This window comes from Trachurus trachurus (genome assembly GCF_905171665.1).
Source record: "Trachurus trachurus genome assembly, chromosome: 23".
Classification (NCBI taxonomy): Eukaryota; Metazoa; Chordata; class Actinopteri; order Carangiformes; family Carangidae; genus Trachurus; species Trachurus trachurus.
The window spans coordinates 5,919,019-5,936,501 of NC_139912.1; the positions used below are offsets into that span (position 1 = coordinate 5,919,019).

At 45.8% G+C, this 17,483-nt stretch overlaps 1 protein-coding gene across 1 annotated transcript in view; it reads left to right on the forward strand.

The window, feature by feature from the left end:
* Window positions 1-321: 321 nt before the first annotated feature.
* celf2 (cugbp, Elav-like family member 2) overlaps window positions 322-17,483 on the forward strand; it is a 228,946-nt gene continuing 211,784 nt past the window's right edge. The window contains exon 1 of the mRNA XM_084000051.1: window positions 322-534. Coding sequence (XP_083856177.1) covers window positions 482-534 — 53 coding nt within the window. The 5' untranslated portion in view covers window positions 322-481. The remainder of the gene's footprint in view (window positions 535-17,483) is intronic.

Genomic DNA, 17,483 nt, shown 5'->3' on the forward strand with positions numbered 1-17,483 from the left:
AAATCCATGAAGGCGCCAAAAAAAAAAAAAGGAAGAGTGGGGTTTTTTTTTTGGTGTTTTTTTTCTCAATGTGTGTGTTCCCTCGTGCATATCTAAGACAGCAGATACTGTAGGTAAATGAGTTGCCTAGGTGGGGTTTACCCTCCTCTACTGTACAGCTCTGCAGAGAGAGAGAGAGAGAGAGAGAGAGAGAGAGAGAGAGAGAGAGAGAGACCGGAGGAAGCTCGAGACGCGTCTGCAGCGCGCAGGCTTTGTACAGGAGGGGGCGGAGGGAGAGAGAGAGAGAGAGAGAGAGAGAGAGAGAGAGAGAGAGCTGTGACAGCGCTCATCAGCCACTGAACAACCAGGACGGGTTGGTTGCATCCGAGCAATCGCTGTCATTCGCAGACGGAGTTTACAGATCCTTTGCCGCCGCTTTTTCTTTCGATCTTTTTTCCGCCGCACCCCCTCCCTACTCCCGGTGCTGCCCAGCCGCTCGACCATGGTTTCTATAATTTCAGACCTGGACCCTCTGAAAAGCTGGAACGTGTTAAGGTAAGCGCCCCCGGTCAGTTCTTCTTCCCACAGCCTCGGCCATTGTGAACGGGTTGATAGCAGAGAGAGAGGGAGGGAGAGAGGGAGGTGGAGAGAGGTTAGACAGACACAGACAGAAGTAACGGTGTTTGGGAGGAAAAATAAGGGCGGGTCGCGGCTGCAGGCACCGAGGTCGCTGCCGTCGGAGCTGCTGCGCTTCTGGTGCGTAATTACGCGCACTTTAGCGCCGTTTGGCGACGCGACCTGCGCCCGAGCCGCGCAACGCAGCGCAGCTTCTTTCTGACTTTGCGAACCGCTCTCTCTCTCTCCGCTCGCGCTCTCTGGTCTCGTGCCTGCGCTCTGTCATGAGGCTGACGCATGCAAGCTGCTCCGTGTCCGCGTACATCTCGTTAACCCCCCCCTACACCACCACCACCACCGCCTCTGTCCCGCACGGCGCCTCATCACCACCATCATCCCCAAACTTCGTCCATTCCAGCGGAGAAGTAAGAACAACACTCATCTATCACCCCCCCTCTTCCACAACCACCCCCCCAATGATCTCCCTCCCCTCCTGCTAACCCCCCACCCTCCCATCCAGAGTGCTGATTTGGTTCCTCCAAATATTGAAGAGCCTCTCACTCTGCCAGTAAAAAAAAAAAAAAAGTCCACCCCTCCAGGAATTTATCTTGAAACATTTACTCATGGCTGATTGCCTGCAACAGAGCGCTTTTAGAGAACATTAAATTTTATCTCCCGAGCTGCAAAACATGTTTTCAGCGCTGCTCCAGCAACACAGCCAGTTATTTTTTGGCAGGAGGAGGAGGAGGTGGTGGATGGGTGGGGGGGGTGGGAGGGAAGTGGAGGTACAAATTTGATTGACTGAACCTCCCGTGAGGTCAGAGGTGAAACTTTCCCCGTGCTCACCTCGTCTCTCTCTCTCATCACCCCCCTCCCTCCCTCCTCCCCCCTCCCTCTCCTCTGTCGTACAGCTATTAGACTCCCAGGCAGGACGCGCTGAGGCTCCGTCTATCTCGGACCTGCAAATCACTCTGAATACATTCACTGTCATTAAGCATCTCAGCAGAAAAAGCCCATGAATTTAAAAGCCGGGATTTAAAAAAAAAAAAAAAAAAAAAAAAAAAAAAAGGCCTTGTCCCTGAATATTTTCTGCCATTTGATAAATAAGTCATTATTCCCTCGACAGACTCGGCGGCAGCGGCGCGGACTATCACAAATTCTATTTTAGAAACGAGGAGAGAGGAGACAGAACCCTCAAGACCCCTCAAATAATTCCTTTAATGCTGCCTCTCCCCTTTATCATTTTTATCCCTCCGTGGCCCACCCCTCCCTCCCTCCCTCCCTCTCCCTCCTCCTCCCCTCTCCCCCTCCTCATCCTCATCCTCCCTCCATCCCACCGTCATTATCCACAAATCCAAAATAGAAAATGAGTGGAGTAATGTAGAGCAGGCATATTTCACTGAACGGCTGATGGACGGAGAGAGAGAAGAGAGAGAGGGAAGAGAAAGAGAAAGAGGAGGGGGGTAAATGATGTCATTCCCAAACAGGCTGTGATGACCATCCAGAGTGAGAAATAGGGCATGCAGCTGACCCCCTCCACCCCCCACCCACTAACACTCATAAATAGCTGCAGTAGAGACTTTTCTCTCTGGACACTCGTCCTCTGAGCGGGGACACGTCTCATCTGATTCGTCGCTTTTAGCTCGTTTTTTTAGCGGCAAAGATAACGAGCTAATCGCCGCGCCTGACGACGGCCTCTCGGCGGCCATGTTTGCACCACAGGTGAAGAAGAGGTCAAAGGTCAAATGTTTCAAATCTTCTAATCCGGGAATCCTTTTTTTTTTTTTTTTTTTTCTTTTGGAATATTTGCGGCGCAGTCGGCTCGTAGGTCGTTAGGAGAGAAGGAAGTGAGGAAAGGATGGAAGGAAGGAGGTAGAGGAGAGGAGTGCCCCCCCCTCCCCTCCTGTCTCTCTCATCTTCTCTTTATTAAACCTTTGTTCTTCCAGATTAGAGGCAGGAGCAGCTGTCCCTCTCCAAAGACGCCGCTGCATCTTAATAAAGAGCAGCTTACCGCCGGCCCGACGCTCACACTCTCATGGGGTCACACACACTAACACACACACATACACACACATAATGCACACACACTTTAACTAACTCGCTCATTCATTCCCACACACACACACACACACACACAAACAAGCGCTCACACCCACAAACGCTGCTCTCAGTCGTCTATGATAATGAAGCACCTCGCCGCCGTTCTCTGCGTCGCTCTTCCCCCCTAATGAGCCTCACCTCCGTCACGCTCACACACACACACACACACACACTTGTTATTGTGGAGCTACAGGAGCAGTCGAACAAAGGAGCACAAACACTTGATTTAGTTGGATGTGTTTTTTTTTTTGGAGGGGGGGTGGTTGGAGGGAATTTCATCGTTTTTCCTTCGGCTCCGTCGTTGAACAACAGCGACGACCGAGCGAGATGCAGCAGAACTGCAGCCGTGTGTGTGTGTGTGTTTCTGTGTGTGTTTGTGCGGGGAGAGAGAGAGAAATCGCAAAGATTTGAAAGTTTGAAAGCAAAAAAAAAAAAAAAAAAAACTCGGTCTGCAGATGAAAGACGAGACCTGGGCGCTGCACGGCGGCGAGGAAGCGCGATATGCATATTAGCACAATTAGCTGATTAACGCAGCTCTGCTGAATTTGATTTGGTTTAAATGCAATAAGGAGTTAAAGCAAGTGTTATCTGATCAGCAGCAGGGTGGATCTGCTGCTCTGCAATCACTAGGCTGGCTTTTTTATACAGCACACACCAGTCTACACACACATATACATATATATTTAAATATATAAACATACACTTGTTTCCAGAGAGAGCTCCGAGGACGGATGTTAGAAACCTGTCGGTGCCTCTCACGATGCACGTCACATATCTGAAGTGCAGTTCAGTTATTCCATAATGAGAAACAGCATGCATATTAATTCCATCTGATTACATCCAGCTACCACACACACACACACACACACACACACACTGCGCTCTCACACGGCAAAGACGAGGTGTGCTCTGTATTCAATTAGGGAGCGGAGAGAGAGGTTTTTATTCTATTACTGCTCTGGTTTGCAGATACAAAGACGAGGAAGTTACAGATGTGTGTTTTTTAAAAGGGAGGAAACAGCCGAACTGGAGGTTAAGATCGAGTGAAAGTTGTCGGGGCGATGATGTGAAAACCAGCTCGACATGAAAAATTAAAAAGGAAAGAAAAGAGAAAAAAGAAAAATCTCCTCAGGTCCGTTTTCATCGCTGCGCTGCGCTCCGTCCTGCAGCTCGCCAGTCTGGAGGAAAAGGGAAAAAGAAAAAAAAAAAGGGAAAGAGCGACGAGGAAGGGAAGGTCGGCATCGAAAGGGGGCTTGACCTTTGACCTCGCAGTGTTGGTTTTAATTAATCTACTTAAACAGTTTGTCGGCTGCATTATGTGTCGCTTTATATCCCGCTGGAGCGAGAGGAGAAGCACAAATCCATCTGCCTAATTACCAAGACCACTGTTTGAATCTTTAAATCCCCTCTGATAGCATGTGTGTGTGTGTGTGTGTGTGTGGTGCTTTATCTATAAGCCAGACCTTTTCTCTCCACTCAGGATTACGCTGGTTTTACAGTGAAAACATTTGGTTAAGGCCGTCACCGTCACCGACGCCGTCCATCGGCCCGGTTTTATCTTTGAATCCACGACTTTTCAGTGTTCACCTGCTCAGGATCTCTATCTCTCTCCTTCTCTTTCTCTCTGTTTTTCACAAATGAACCTGATAAATCCTCTCCAACTTTAAACCAACTCTGTCCTCCATCTCCATCCCTCCATCTGTCCATCGCTGTGATTGCTGCTGGTCTGAGCCACAGTCGCTCTCCGCTCTCTGCTCGCCGATGTTTTCGCAGCTGAATTTGACGCATGCGAACGAGCGCTGACGCTGTTAGGGGTCACGTGACTCCATGACGATCTGTTTCCAGGTCCCTTCCTCTTTCGTATTTATTTATTTATTTATTTTTTGGTTGGATGGAGATGAGCTGAGCTGAGAGGAAACACCTTACATGGTTCAGATGAATATTGCAGCTTTTTATTTTTGATCGGTGGATGTTGGAGCTCGTGTGGTTTGAACGAGGCGGCGGATGGAGGGGGATAAAAGGTAGAAAGTGGATTCAGTGAGTGAGTGTGAGTTTGTTCACCGTCTCATTTGCAGAATAAAGTTGAGACACATTTTCAGCGATGAGAGTGTTTGTAGAGGAAGAGTTGAAACTGGAGCTGCTGCTTCTTCTTTCTTTTATTCCGATGCAAGAAAAATCCTGGTGACAGGTTTGAATGAAGGCGATGGCAGCGGGAAGAGGAGGAGGAAGAGGAGGAAGGGGGGAGGTCGGGATGGTGTGGGGGGGTCTGGACTCTCAGAATTCACTCTCCCGCTTCCCACAGCTGTCAATCAAGGCTTTGTGGCGGCGGGGGAGAACAATACGGCATTCAGCGTCCCGAGTGACGGAGGCGGACGGAGAAAGAGAGGGCGGGGCCGAATTCCTCCGAACCCCCTGGAATCAGAGAGAGAGAGAGATAATTACACAGTAGAGGAGAGAGAGTGCGTCACAGAAACACAAAAGAGATGGAGGGAAGATGACAGAGAGAAAGAGGAGGGAGGGGGAGAGCAGGAATTAGAGAGGAAGGGGGGGGGGAGTCCTCAGGTTAAAGGTGGACGTAACGAACGAACACCTGACGTAACATCCTCAGGTGTTCGTCGCTCCTCGACATTCAAGTTCAACTTTATTTGACTTTTACATCCCAGCAGGATGAACTGTCAGAACAATAATGTTTTCTTCTCTCCTCTGAAGAAAATATGAAACATTAATGGGAATAAATAACCCAGAATAAACACTCAAAACATCATGATCTCATGAATTATAACACATATCTACAGGTTCAACTACCCAACAGTGCAGGGCTGTGGCTAATGATCACATTCATTGTGTGATTTGAAACATTTTGTGCCGCAGTTCATTTTCTTGTCACACGAGACAAAGGAAAGCTGATTTCTCACAGGAAACAGTCACTATGATGCGTTTCCCAATACGACGTCACCAATAATCAATAATCGACCTTCAATCAGAGATGCACCTGCAGCTCTACAGCGGTGTTTAAACCCAGCTGCACTTTGACCACCTATAATATAAAACTGTTGCTTATATATTTATCTATCTCTACTACTAATACTAATCCACTGACACATATGATGATGTAAGAAGCTGTGATCAGTTCAGGGACAGTGGGAAAACCGAATATTTGGCAAACTCTGCACTTTTCCCTTTCAACTTTAACATTTTATCACATAAAAATTGATCATTTAGTGTCTTTTTTAGCAAATTAGCGTCAGTTTTATTTTGAAATTCCAGTTATAATCCATGCATTGTACTTTTTTTGTCTATAATTTGTTGTTTTTTTACATCGTCATGCTGCAGTTTCAATTCCTCCATCGCTGACGATGCTGATGCAACAACATCATGTGAGCTCGGATCTCTGTTATCTCTGTTTGAGGTCAGATCGTCAAAGGTTTTTGTTATTGTTGTTTTTCATGGATACCTGGGAAAAAAGTAACCGTGGAAACCAAAAAACAAAAACAAAAAAAAAAGCTCACGAGGACGGATTTAAAAATAAATATCAGCACGTCTAAGAGCAGCGTTCCTGCTGAAACATGGATGTTGTTCTGGATTCAGTGGCAACGCTGCGACAGTCGTTCTCAGCCACTCACTTGTTCCTGTCCCGTCCTCTACATTTCTTGCCAAATGCAGCGTTCATCTCGTTTGATTTCCTCCAAGAGTGAGATTACCTACCACAGGCTTACAGATCAGACACTAAACACACACTCATACTCACACACACACACACACACACACACACACACACACACACACACACACACACACACACACACACACACAGAGAAACACATGGAGGACACTCTCTGTCTCTTTAATGTTATTTTTGACTGAAACAACTGCTGTTGTTGACGCTGCAGACAGGAGCTGCATTTCCAGCTCAGTCAACAACAACAGCAGCAGCAGCAGCAGCAGCAGCAGCACAACTCTAATACACACCTCACATGACGTGTGTGTGTGTGTGTGTGTGCATGTGTGTGCATGCAGATACAGATACCACATAACCAGTGACTATGAGTTACACACACACACAGACACACACATATACACACTCTGCTCTGCTGTGTAAATCCTTCAATCTTATCCAAACCTAAACCTGAAACTAAACCTAATCCTAACCTGTCACAATCTCCTCACAATAATGGATTTAAACCAAACACAGAAAGACACACAAACGCAACACATACGCACACACACAAAAGCTCACACATACACTTAACACCACTGGCCCAGAGTGACAAATCTGTTTAATAATGCACCACCTGGAGCATGGTACTCTATCTATATCTCTCTTGCTCTCACTCTCTCTCACTCACACACATACACACACACACACACACACACACAAGTACACTAATCATTCCCTCTGGCTGTGTTTTAGTGCTGTACTTTGTTCTAGTCTTATTCTCAAAGGTATCGCTGCCATATGCACAACGGCCGGGTCCATAAAGAAGCTTTAAACCTGGCTCTCTCTCTGTGTGTGTGTGTGTGTGTTTCCCTCCCAAGTGACACACAACTGTCTGTATGCTGTATGGCTTAAGAGACACAGGAAGTATGGAGTACACTCCTCTCCACCCTCTTTCTCTCTTTACATCCCTCGTTTTTTTCTTTTTTTCTTCCCCCCTCTCCTCTTATTTCTCGTTATCAGTGGCAGATTTCCTCTGTTCTTGTCCGACCCATCGGACCCCCCCCCAACCTCACAACCTCCCCCCTCCCCCTCCCCTTCCCCTTCCCCCTCCCTCTCCTCCTCCTCTGTTTTTTCTTTTCTTTTCTTTTTTTTTCTAAGAGTCAGCGAGGGAAAGAAAAAACATTGGCACTCTGCCCGGTGAAAAGCAGGAGGAAAAAAACGAAAAAGAAGAGGAATTAAATCTCCGTGTGTGTGTGTTTGTGTGTGTGACTGATGGATGCTCAAAGAGAAGCCAGAAAAAGAAAAAAAAAGAGAAGCAGATTCAGACAATGAAGGACCTGAGGCCAGATGAAACCAACAAACTGACCAGTCACAGTGAGAGTCGGTTTGTTTCTGGGGTCACGTCAGAGGTCGAGCTGAAGCTGAGCAGCGGAGGAAGTCCTTCTTCCTCCTCCTCCTCCTCCTCATGTGGATGTAGAGGATTTACACAATAATAAGCTGATAATAATAATAATAATGATGTTTTTTAAACCCCAAACCCCAAATGAAGGGGTTAAACCAGTGTTTTTCAAATAGGGTCGCCTGAAATGTCTAGTAATCGATAAAAAAAATACTGATAACATTTCTTTTAACTAATTATTGTTATGGTTAAAAACACCACACACAATCTTAAACAACTATATTTTCACTTTCTCAAACATAAATCGAGTTAAAATGAAATGCAACATATAGAAACATCTGAGCTGGTCAAAAAAGGTTGGAAACCACTGGGATAAACAGACTGATCTGGGTACATGTTGTTGACATAATGAACAAAAAAAAAGCCTTTACACTATTTGGTTTCAGCGGCTGGTTTTATTATCCCACAGTTTTTCACAAAAACTGGTCTTTTTCTGAATGAGGTTTTGCTTCGAGCTGCTGAATGGCGAATGGCTGCAGAATATCGACCGTCAGCAGCTTCAGTCCAGAAAACACGCGAACAAGCTTTTCAGAAACCCACATCATTGGTCACACTGCAGACGGAAAAGAGGGAAATATAGAGGGGGATGAGAAGGAGAGCTAATGAATTATGGGTGGCCTGTGAATAAAAAGAGAGAGGGAGGGAGGAAGGAGAGAGAGAGAGAGGTCTGTGCTCGGTCGCTCTCTTCCTCCTCCTGGGTTATGGAAGTGTCACGCTGCGAGTGTTGCCATGCAGATGGTGACCCTGGAGTGTTGCAAACGGAAGGAGGAGACACAGAAAAAATAAAAAGAGGGAAAAAACAGAACCAGAGAGAAAGAGAGGAAAATCAGCCCGAGACCGAGGATTATCTTCTTCTGTTTTTCTTTTTCCAAAATAAAAAAAAAGCGAATTGTGTGGACGACAGAAGCGAGTGAGGGAGCGGGCTGGCGGGCGAGCAGCGGAGGGTTGACAGTCGTCTTTAATCACTGTCAGCTGAGATCAACTGGTTTTGGTTCATGAGGCCGAAGCAGCTGCCAGACGCTCCCACACACACACACACACACACACACACACACACACACACGCCGGCCTGTTATTGGATAATTCACTGTTTGTGATCAATCAAATGGCTTCATGATGGAGGAGCTGAAGGCTTTGTGAAGCAGATACAGAAGAGGTCGGAGGTCAGAGGTCAGACACCTGACTGGAGAGAGATGAAGCAGAAACTGGACTGACATAGTTGTCACACTTACACACTTCTACACACACACACATACTCATGGTGCTGCAGGGTGGGGTGGTGTACTGCATGATGTAACAACCAGAGCTGATTGGCTCCAGATTTTGACTCATTGTGTGTGTGAGTGTGTAAGAAAGGAAAACCCCTCTGTGGTGAACACAGGTTGTTGGAGTTGGGTTTCGTGCTGCAGCAGATCTCAGTGCAGATTTTGATGTTTTGTGTTTTGGAGTTGGAGCTGGTGCACGGTGGAGGTGGAGGTGTCAGAGGTCTGCTGCTGCTTTCACACATGCACCTCATGCACTGCAACTGCAAAGGAGCTGTGTGTGTCTGTGATTGGTCAGCGCCGACAGGATGTTTTCTAAACTGTTGCTATCAGAAGATTCAGCCACTTTGTCTCCATCAGATCATGATGAACAGAAACAGAGCTCATTAAAGTAAATAAATACATAATAAAACCTCCTCTCATATTTTGGGGGCGGAGCTTCATCTGTGTCTTTCCAACAAGAGGCGACTGAGGACAGAAGAGCTGTTTGGACCTTGGACCTGCTTGTCGATAACTGAGCTTCTTCTATATCGTTCTAACATCAGTCCACCTGTAAACTGGACATTAAGGCAAGGCAATTTTATTTGTATAGCCCGTTTTTACAAACAGTTTGTCTCAAAGGGCTTTACATAGCATCATAACAACATCCTCTGTCCTTAGACCCTCACATCGACTGAGGAAAAACTCCATAGAAAACCCTTTTAACAGGGAAAAAATTGGAGAAACCTCAGGGTGAGCAACAGAGGAGGGATCCCTCACCCAGGACGATTAAGTCTTCGGCTCTGTCCTCAACTTGTCCTCGAGTGTTTTGTCACATGGCCGGTCTGTGATTGTGTGGGAGGGCGACTCAGGACAGCGAGTCTCTGGAGTTCATATGTGAAAACAAGGATCAGAGAGAAGGAGTTGAACATCTGGTTCTGAAGCCTGGTTCTTCTTATTCTTCCTCTTCCTCAGTCAGGTTCAGGTTGTTCAGAACGATCAATGGTTCATGTTGCAGCTTTGAACTCGGCTGAACTCCGACTGACTGACAGCGTGCACTCATACAGAGTTGTATACACCTGTGTGTGGTGGTTGTCAGGGGCGATCAGGTGTCCTGTGTTGTTTCTGATCCAGCTGTTTGAATGGACGCTCAGAGAAAACAATCAAGTACACGACTTTAAACTCATCGGTGCATCTTTAACTTCACCCTTGACTTTTATAGGAAGTGTTTCTGTTTCCGTTGCCTCTCCGGCGCCCGGCGCACTTATATTTCATATCATCCACTGTTAGAAAAAACTAATTTTAAAGGGAATTATGCAGCTCTGGATCCTCTGCCATCTTTGTTGTGGTTGAGAACGCAACAAAGGAAATGTAGAGATTTCACTTGTGAGGAAGCAGAGAAGCTTTCTGAGGTGAATTTTTTTTTTTAAAGAAAAGAAAAGAAAAGAGGGATTCTGCTCTTTCTTAATGACTCGACTCTTAACTTCCTCATGCAGAGCAACTCTGGAGATTTCCAGTCTTTCAAAACTTCCCCGTCGCAGTTTGAAGAAACTCACCGTCATCAAAAGATACGGAGAGAGAGAGAGAGAAAAGGAGAGAGAGAGAGAGAGAGGGAGTGACAAAGCAACTTGGCTATTATACATTCACTTTCACATTGAGATTGAGACCACTCTCTGATTGGCCGGTTTTCTGGTGACGTTAAGTGTGTTATTTATGGCAGTGGTTGAGACTTTGCACGTCTTCAAGTGAATTCAGTCCAGTAGGAAGTGGAGACAATAATAACAGCTCAACAATTTACACAATAACTTATTTAGTAATATTTTGTATATATCTTTATTCTATTCTTTTACATAGTATATGTGTATTTATAGTATATGCATATTTTTTTGTAGTTTATGCGTATCTAAATTCTATTTTTATCCCTCCCTTTAAACTATTTTTGGTAGGCTACCTTTATGTTTGCGCCTGACACCAAGACAAGTTCCTCGTGCTGCAAACTGACCTTTACTGCTCTTGGCAATGAAAACAGTTCTGATTCTGACTCATTCAAAAGGTGTGAAAATGTAAAAAATAAATAAATAAATAAAAAAGATGGCATTGTTAGGTTGGTTTATCATATTATAGGATGTTCTGCCTATTTCCTCCACCCACTTCATTGGGCGGAGTTTGACGCTTGCAGCCTAAAAAAAAATTGGATATGGATGTAAAGAGAGAGAGAGGGAGGGGGGAGGAGGGGGATGAGGAGACAAATGGTTGTTACTGCAGCTGCAGAAACAGTGTGTGTTTTATGGGAGTGGACCGTTGCTAAATGTTCTGCTCACAGTCAGATGACTCAGGAACAAGAACAAGAACCAGAGCCCCCGAGCCATCGTGGTCGTCACGTCAACAGTGTGTGTGTGTGTGGGGGGGAGATGTGCATGTGAGGTAACAGCAGCCTCAGCTCTCTATCTATCTATCTATCTATCTATCTATCTATCTATCTATCTATCTATCTATCTATCTATCTATCTATCTATCTATCTATCTATCTATCTATCTGACTTATAGTTGTTGTGACTCTTTGAGATGTTGCACTGATTTACATGAGCTCCCTGACTCCGCCCCCAAACAGCTGCCTGACTCCGCCCCCCGAGTCCCTCACCTGCCCAAACCCCGAACGATGAGCTCTTACATTGTTTTTCTTTCTTTCTTTTTTGTTCCCTGACTTTACCTGAGTGCTCACTTTAATGTCCTCACACTGTGATTCATCCAACTCCACACACATACACACACACACACACTCAGCAGGTGTTGCAAATCCTGCCCTCGCAGCCCCGAAGAAAGTGTGTTTCTTGTTTTATTTTATTTCTTGGAACCTCACTTCTTTTTCTTTTCCTTTTTCTTTTTCTTCTCCTCTTCTCTCCTTTACTCTTTTTCTTTTGTGTGCCTCTCTTTGACATAATCCCGGTGTCTGTTGCCGTGGTTACACCGTCTTAATGTGCCATTGATGTGACTGGATGTATTAGAGGCATCGCTGACTCCCGGCACACAAAAAAAAAACTTTAAACATGTTTCTTTCTCTCTCACACACACTTTTTACTTGTACTTTGTGCAGTAAACTAAAGACAAATGAGACATGAACTCGAGTCAGACTGTAAAATCAGGATCAAACGACGGCGTCCGTTTCCTAATCGGTCTGGTATTACTTAAAATCGGCATCGAACATGCGATCGAAGCAGATTTACGGCTGTGTTGTTGTTGTTTTGGTAGTTCCAGTCTGTGACAATGCTTTGTCTCATCTCCCTCGACGACGACGCTGATGCTGCTGCTGCTTTGGAAGATGACGGTAATTTGGACGAGATGTTTCCAGGCCTTGGGTCCTCACCCCCCCCCCCCCCCCCCCCCTCTCCTCTCTGACAGTGCCCCCCCCCCCCCCGGTGCTCTGCAACATTAAAGCGAGACTGGAGCGTGAACGTATGGCCGGCTATTAAATGGCAATCACACGTTAGAGGAGCTCCTTTATAGACGAACACATTTCTGCTCTAATGGCTCTCGGAGCAGAGTCGTCCAAATCTGACATTCGGAGTGAAAGAACCTCTGAACGCCGGCGATTAAAAATCTTGAATCCTGAAGTCTTTCAATTTGTTGCTTTTTTTTTTTTTTTTTTTTTTGGTCTGTACGTGACGAGGGTCAGAATGAAATCTGGGTTCAATTCTCAGCTTAGTTAAAGCAGATATCAGTGGAATGTTTTTGTTAATATAAGTCCTAAATAGTCCTATTTTCCGTCAGCAATCACTTACATGAAGTATTTCAGCCTAAACACGAGTCTCTCCGTCACTCTGCTCTGCTGTAACCCGAGGAGAAAATTTTCCTTGTGGGATACAAGTGTTATCCAATGAGGAGAGAGAACGGCATGAAGGGCTGTGTGTGCAGCCAAGGGATGCGCGTGAATGTGGTGACGTAGCACGAGGACCAATTGATGCCTGACAAGGGCGGGGGCTGCTAACTCATGGTGCGTTCAAAGAAACTCGTACTTTGTGTTTTTCCTTCCTGTGAAGTCATACCAGTTCGATCTGGTACGAGTTCACGGGTCGGAAGTTACGAGTGGCCGTTATAGGGAACTTTCACAGACAACAGGATGGTAAAAACACGAGCTACGGGTTACCTGGAACGCTACCAAGTCGTAGTTGTGACTTGAAGCTGTAACTTACGGTTTCAAAAGCCTGCCTTGAACGCAGCATTAGCCGAAACGGCCGTGAAGCTGATATCTGCTTTAATGTGACGTGATGTCATGGGATTACATGTGATCAGGCTTTAAAGGGATAGTTCAACATAATCCCTTTAGTCATAGCAGTAGGTTCGTTACCTTTAATTGTCGGTGCAAGCTATTTTTAGAACGGCGGAGCAGAGCCGCGAGCTGCTCAGAGCTATACGCTACGGAGGCTCATGGGATTTCTTGGTTTCCCTCATCAAACTCATCAAATACACAATCCAACAACTCCAAAACGCTCTGTTAGACAAGTTGTGACCTGCACATTCACCACGCTATGAGATAATAACACAACGTTACCAGACAGAGTTGTTTTAGAGGGAAATACAGAGACTGCTTGATGAAAAACTGTCCCTGAAGGCAACGCGCATCAGCGGTTTTGCATGAATTTCCCTCTAAAACAACTCTGTCTGGTAACGTTCTGTTATTATCTCATAGTGTGGTGAATGTGCAGGTCACAACTTGTCCACCAGAGCGTTTTGGAGTTGTTGGATTGTGTATTTGATGAGTTGGATGAGGGAAACCAAGCATCACGCACAGTTAAACCTGTTGCACGTTGGCTGCAGCAGCCTCGGTGGTGGACGTGCCACAATCTTGGAGGGAGGGGGGAGAGGGTATACAGCCTCTTCACACCCCCTCACCACCCCCCACTCCCCCCACCCCGGCCTGATGGCTGCTTGAGGGTGGAGTTAACGTCATCAACAAGCCCCTCTTGCTCATCCCTGGGAGTCCAGCTCCACGTTGCTCCATTAATTTCAAGTGCTACTCATATCCTCGCCCCCCACCACCTCTTCTCTTACTTTCCATCTCTAAACCACCCCCCCCCCCCCCCCCACCACCACCACCACCGCCCCCCACCTCCCTCCTTCCCTCCATCATCACCTCGGTGCACCCAGCCCAATCTCGGCGCTCCTCTGGCTCATTTTGAGCTGTAATTGGACAGGAGTCCCGGGGGACGGCCGTCAGCACGCCCCAGTGCATCGCGTCCCATCTCCAGAGTGGAAATGCGCCCGGCCATGGTCGATAAGCAGACTCCCCACCCACCCCTACCCCTACCCCCCCTCGCCACCGCCACCCGCCCGTCAGTCCAACACTCCCTCCGCTGCTAACTTTAAATGGGCAGAATGACGGGGGCCTCACTTTAAAACAAGTGTTCTCTTAAAGGCCAGAACGGGCTCACAGCGGGGAAGTGAACGCATCACACTCACTCTGCAAATAAATCTCCATCTCGTCAAGTCGGTTCCATCCTGAACACCAGTTTCTTATAAATTGAAAAAATCCAGTGAGTAAAACACTTCGGCCGGTTCCCAGAGCATCTTTTTCTCGTGTCATTCATTCACAAACATCCTCAAGAGGAAGGTGCTGGTTTGTTTGGAAACAGCTTTTAACATCTCCTCTCTCTGCACTGACACTGAGAGTTGATCATATTTATTAGAAGAAAAGCAAACTATTTTCTGACTCAGAAATTTTACAGGATTTTATCTCTAAATGAGACCGTGTCAGTGTGTGATGGTAGAAAACAGCTTGAGACTAATGGATTTCTATTGGAAACATGTTGAAATATTAAAACAGGAGGAGCAAGGACGCACCGACTCAACTCGACAGAATTAGCTTCCACTTCATCGGGATTATGTCCTGTCAATTGAATGAGAATAAACTGTGACACATTTTAACGAAGCAGACTTTATAATTTGCAACTAACTAACGGCTTATGAAAGAGCAGCTAAAGAGACGAATCAGGCTAAGCTAACAGAGGATAAACAACAGGCAAATGGACAGAGTGAGCACTAATAACTAATTTAGAAACAATTCACAAAGTCTTAAAGTATAACCTTATAATTCCTGCTAAAAAATGTAACTGCAGCTGTAAGTGTATAAATATGTGAGTGATATCAGAAAACATCTCGTAGCATCCACCAGGCGATCATATATCTGACGGTGTGTTGTGTTTGTGTCTCTCGGCGTACTGCTGCCTTTTTTTTCCCGCCCTGCAGCAGTGTTGGTTGGTGTGTGTGTGTGTGTGTGTGCTGGTTAATCTGTCACACGAATCCCGACCGTCCTCAGAAGCACAGGAGCATTTTTTCCGAGGCGTGGAGGATAACACCTCCTAAAAGCTCAATCCCAACTATCTCACATCTCTCCACCTTATCTGCTCTTCATTATTGCCGGAGCTTGACGGGCACTTGACAGCTGAGGCCCCGGCGCCCGGCGGCCCCGCGGTGCATCGCCGCAGCGCCCCCTAGAGGTGCAGCTTGGCTCAGCCCGGTTCAGGTTGTTTACCTTTTTTCCAATTTTCACCTTTAAGATCAAAGTTATTATCTCTTTTCTCTCTCTGGATTATTTGGCTGCAACCTCCAAACATCCAGCTTCTGTCCTCTCACTGGCAGAATACCCTATGCATGCATGAGTGTGAGTGTGTGTCTGTGTGCGTGTTTGTCTGTTACTAGGGTTGCAAAAAAGTTGGAAACTTTGCATGGGAATTTACGGGAATATATGGGAATTAACAGGAATATATGGGGAAAAAAGGGGAATAAATCTGAAATTTACAAAATTGAAGGTTGGCCCTTAACAAGGAACTTAAATATAGTTGGGGAAAATATATTGTAGCATAATCTTGGCTAAAACAACCAGATTTAAGTATACTTGAAGTTGTACACTTGAATATCTAAAAGAATTGATTGTTCATACCAGAATTAAAACTTGATCAAGTTCTACTCACAAATAAATCTGTTGAAATGTCATGTTTTTTAATTGTATTGCATGGATGTCTGCTTATGACAAAACAAAATATTTACATTACATTATGTTTGGATACGATACAGTTTGTTTAAATTACCCCCAATTTCCAGTTCATTCCCATAAATTCCCATAATTTGGAAAGTTTCTGGAAATTTACTGGAAATTTTCCGCCCCTTTGCAACCCTAGCTGTTACCAAGTAGAAAAGAGAAGAAGGCAGGTGGTGAGAGCGCGTGTCGGAGCTGTATTGGCATTCACACACCAGTGGATGAAAGCAGCGGTGCCGTTAATAATTGAAAGAGTACTTAACGACAGGAGCGCTGCCCTCGCAAAGACGGCTTTTAATAACTAGGAAGGTTTCATATTTCTAGTTCTCCTCTTTTTCATCTCTAACCCCCTCCTTCCCCTCCCCACCCTCCACCACCACCACCTCCTGCCCGCTCCTCTTCTTCCTCTCCTTTAGAAGCTTTCTCAGCTCTATTCACCGGAGCAAAGGAACGCCGCTGAAGAAGCATCTGTCTGCCTTTTAAAAACACACTGGAATAAAGGTGTGTGCGTGTTTGTGTTTGTGTGTATTTACACTGCTAAAGTGGGCCGCATTGTGTTGGAATGGATAGCGTAGCGCGCCTATTGACAGCGAAGTCTATTTATTACGTCTTCCGCATTATCCCTCCGTCCCCGCTGTCTAGTTGAGAGATATGTATTTGTTTATGGAGGCGCTCCGTCTCTACTCTTAATGCGCTCGCCCGCTCACCCTCATTAATTCGCTTGATGGTCTTTGATTTGCCGGGCATCACTAAGTCGCATTAAGAAATGTATTTCCCAGCTCTTACTTAACGACGCTTCCAGAACCAACGCAATTAAATGCACATTTAAATGCTCGAGGTTTCCCACTAAATTCATGAGCGGAGACGGGCGGCTTGATTAGTGCCCTGCAGAAAATCAAGCAGCCGGAGAAAGGTGATGCTGAGCTTTAGCCACCTTCTTTTGTTGATAGCATTGCACTGGTGTTGACAAAAGGAACGCTGTCATGACTAATTGTTCTCCAATATTGACTCTTGGTGCCTTTTTTTCCCCCCTTTTCCGCACATTATTTCCTCTCCCACATCGTTACAATCTCAGTTTCTTTTGGCCACATTTAAGAATAAACACAGTACAAATGGAAAAAAAAACGGATAAAAATGAAATGTAGTTATTCTGCAAAATGTCGACATCCCAGTGGAGTCTGTTTTGACTTTGAGGCTTATCCTGACAAACAGGAACGCCGTCCATCTCCATTGTGTTTGGCAGCGTGGAGGCAGAATCTGGACAAATGGGGGAGAAAAAAAAAAACAACAACAACCAAAAAACCTGAATTATCTACATGAGCCGCTGTATTTTTCACTAATAGTAGGAAGCGGGTTTTGTCTTCTGACCCTTCAACTGTTCCAGGAAACGCTGACGAT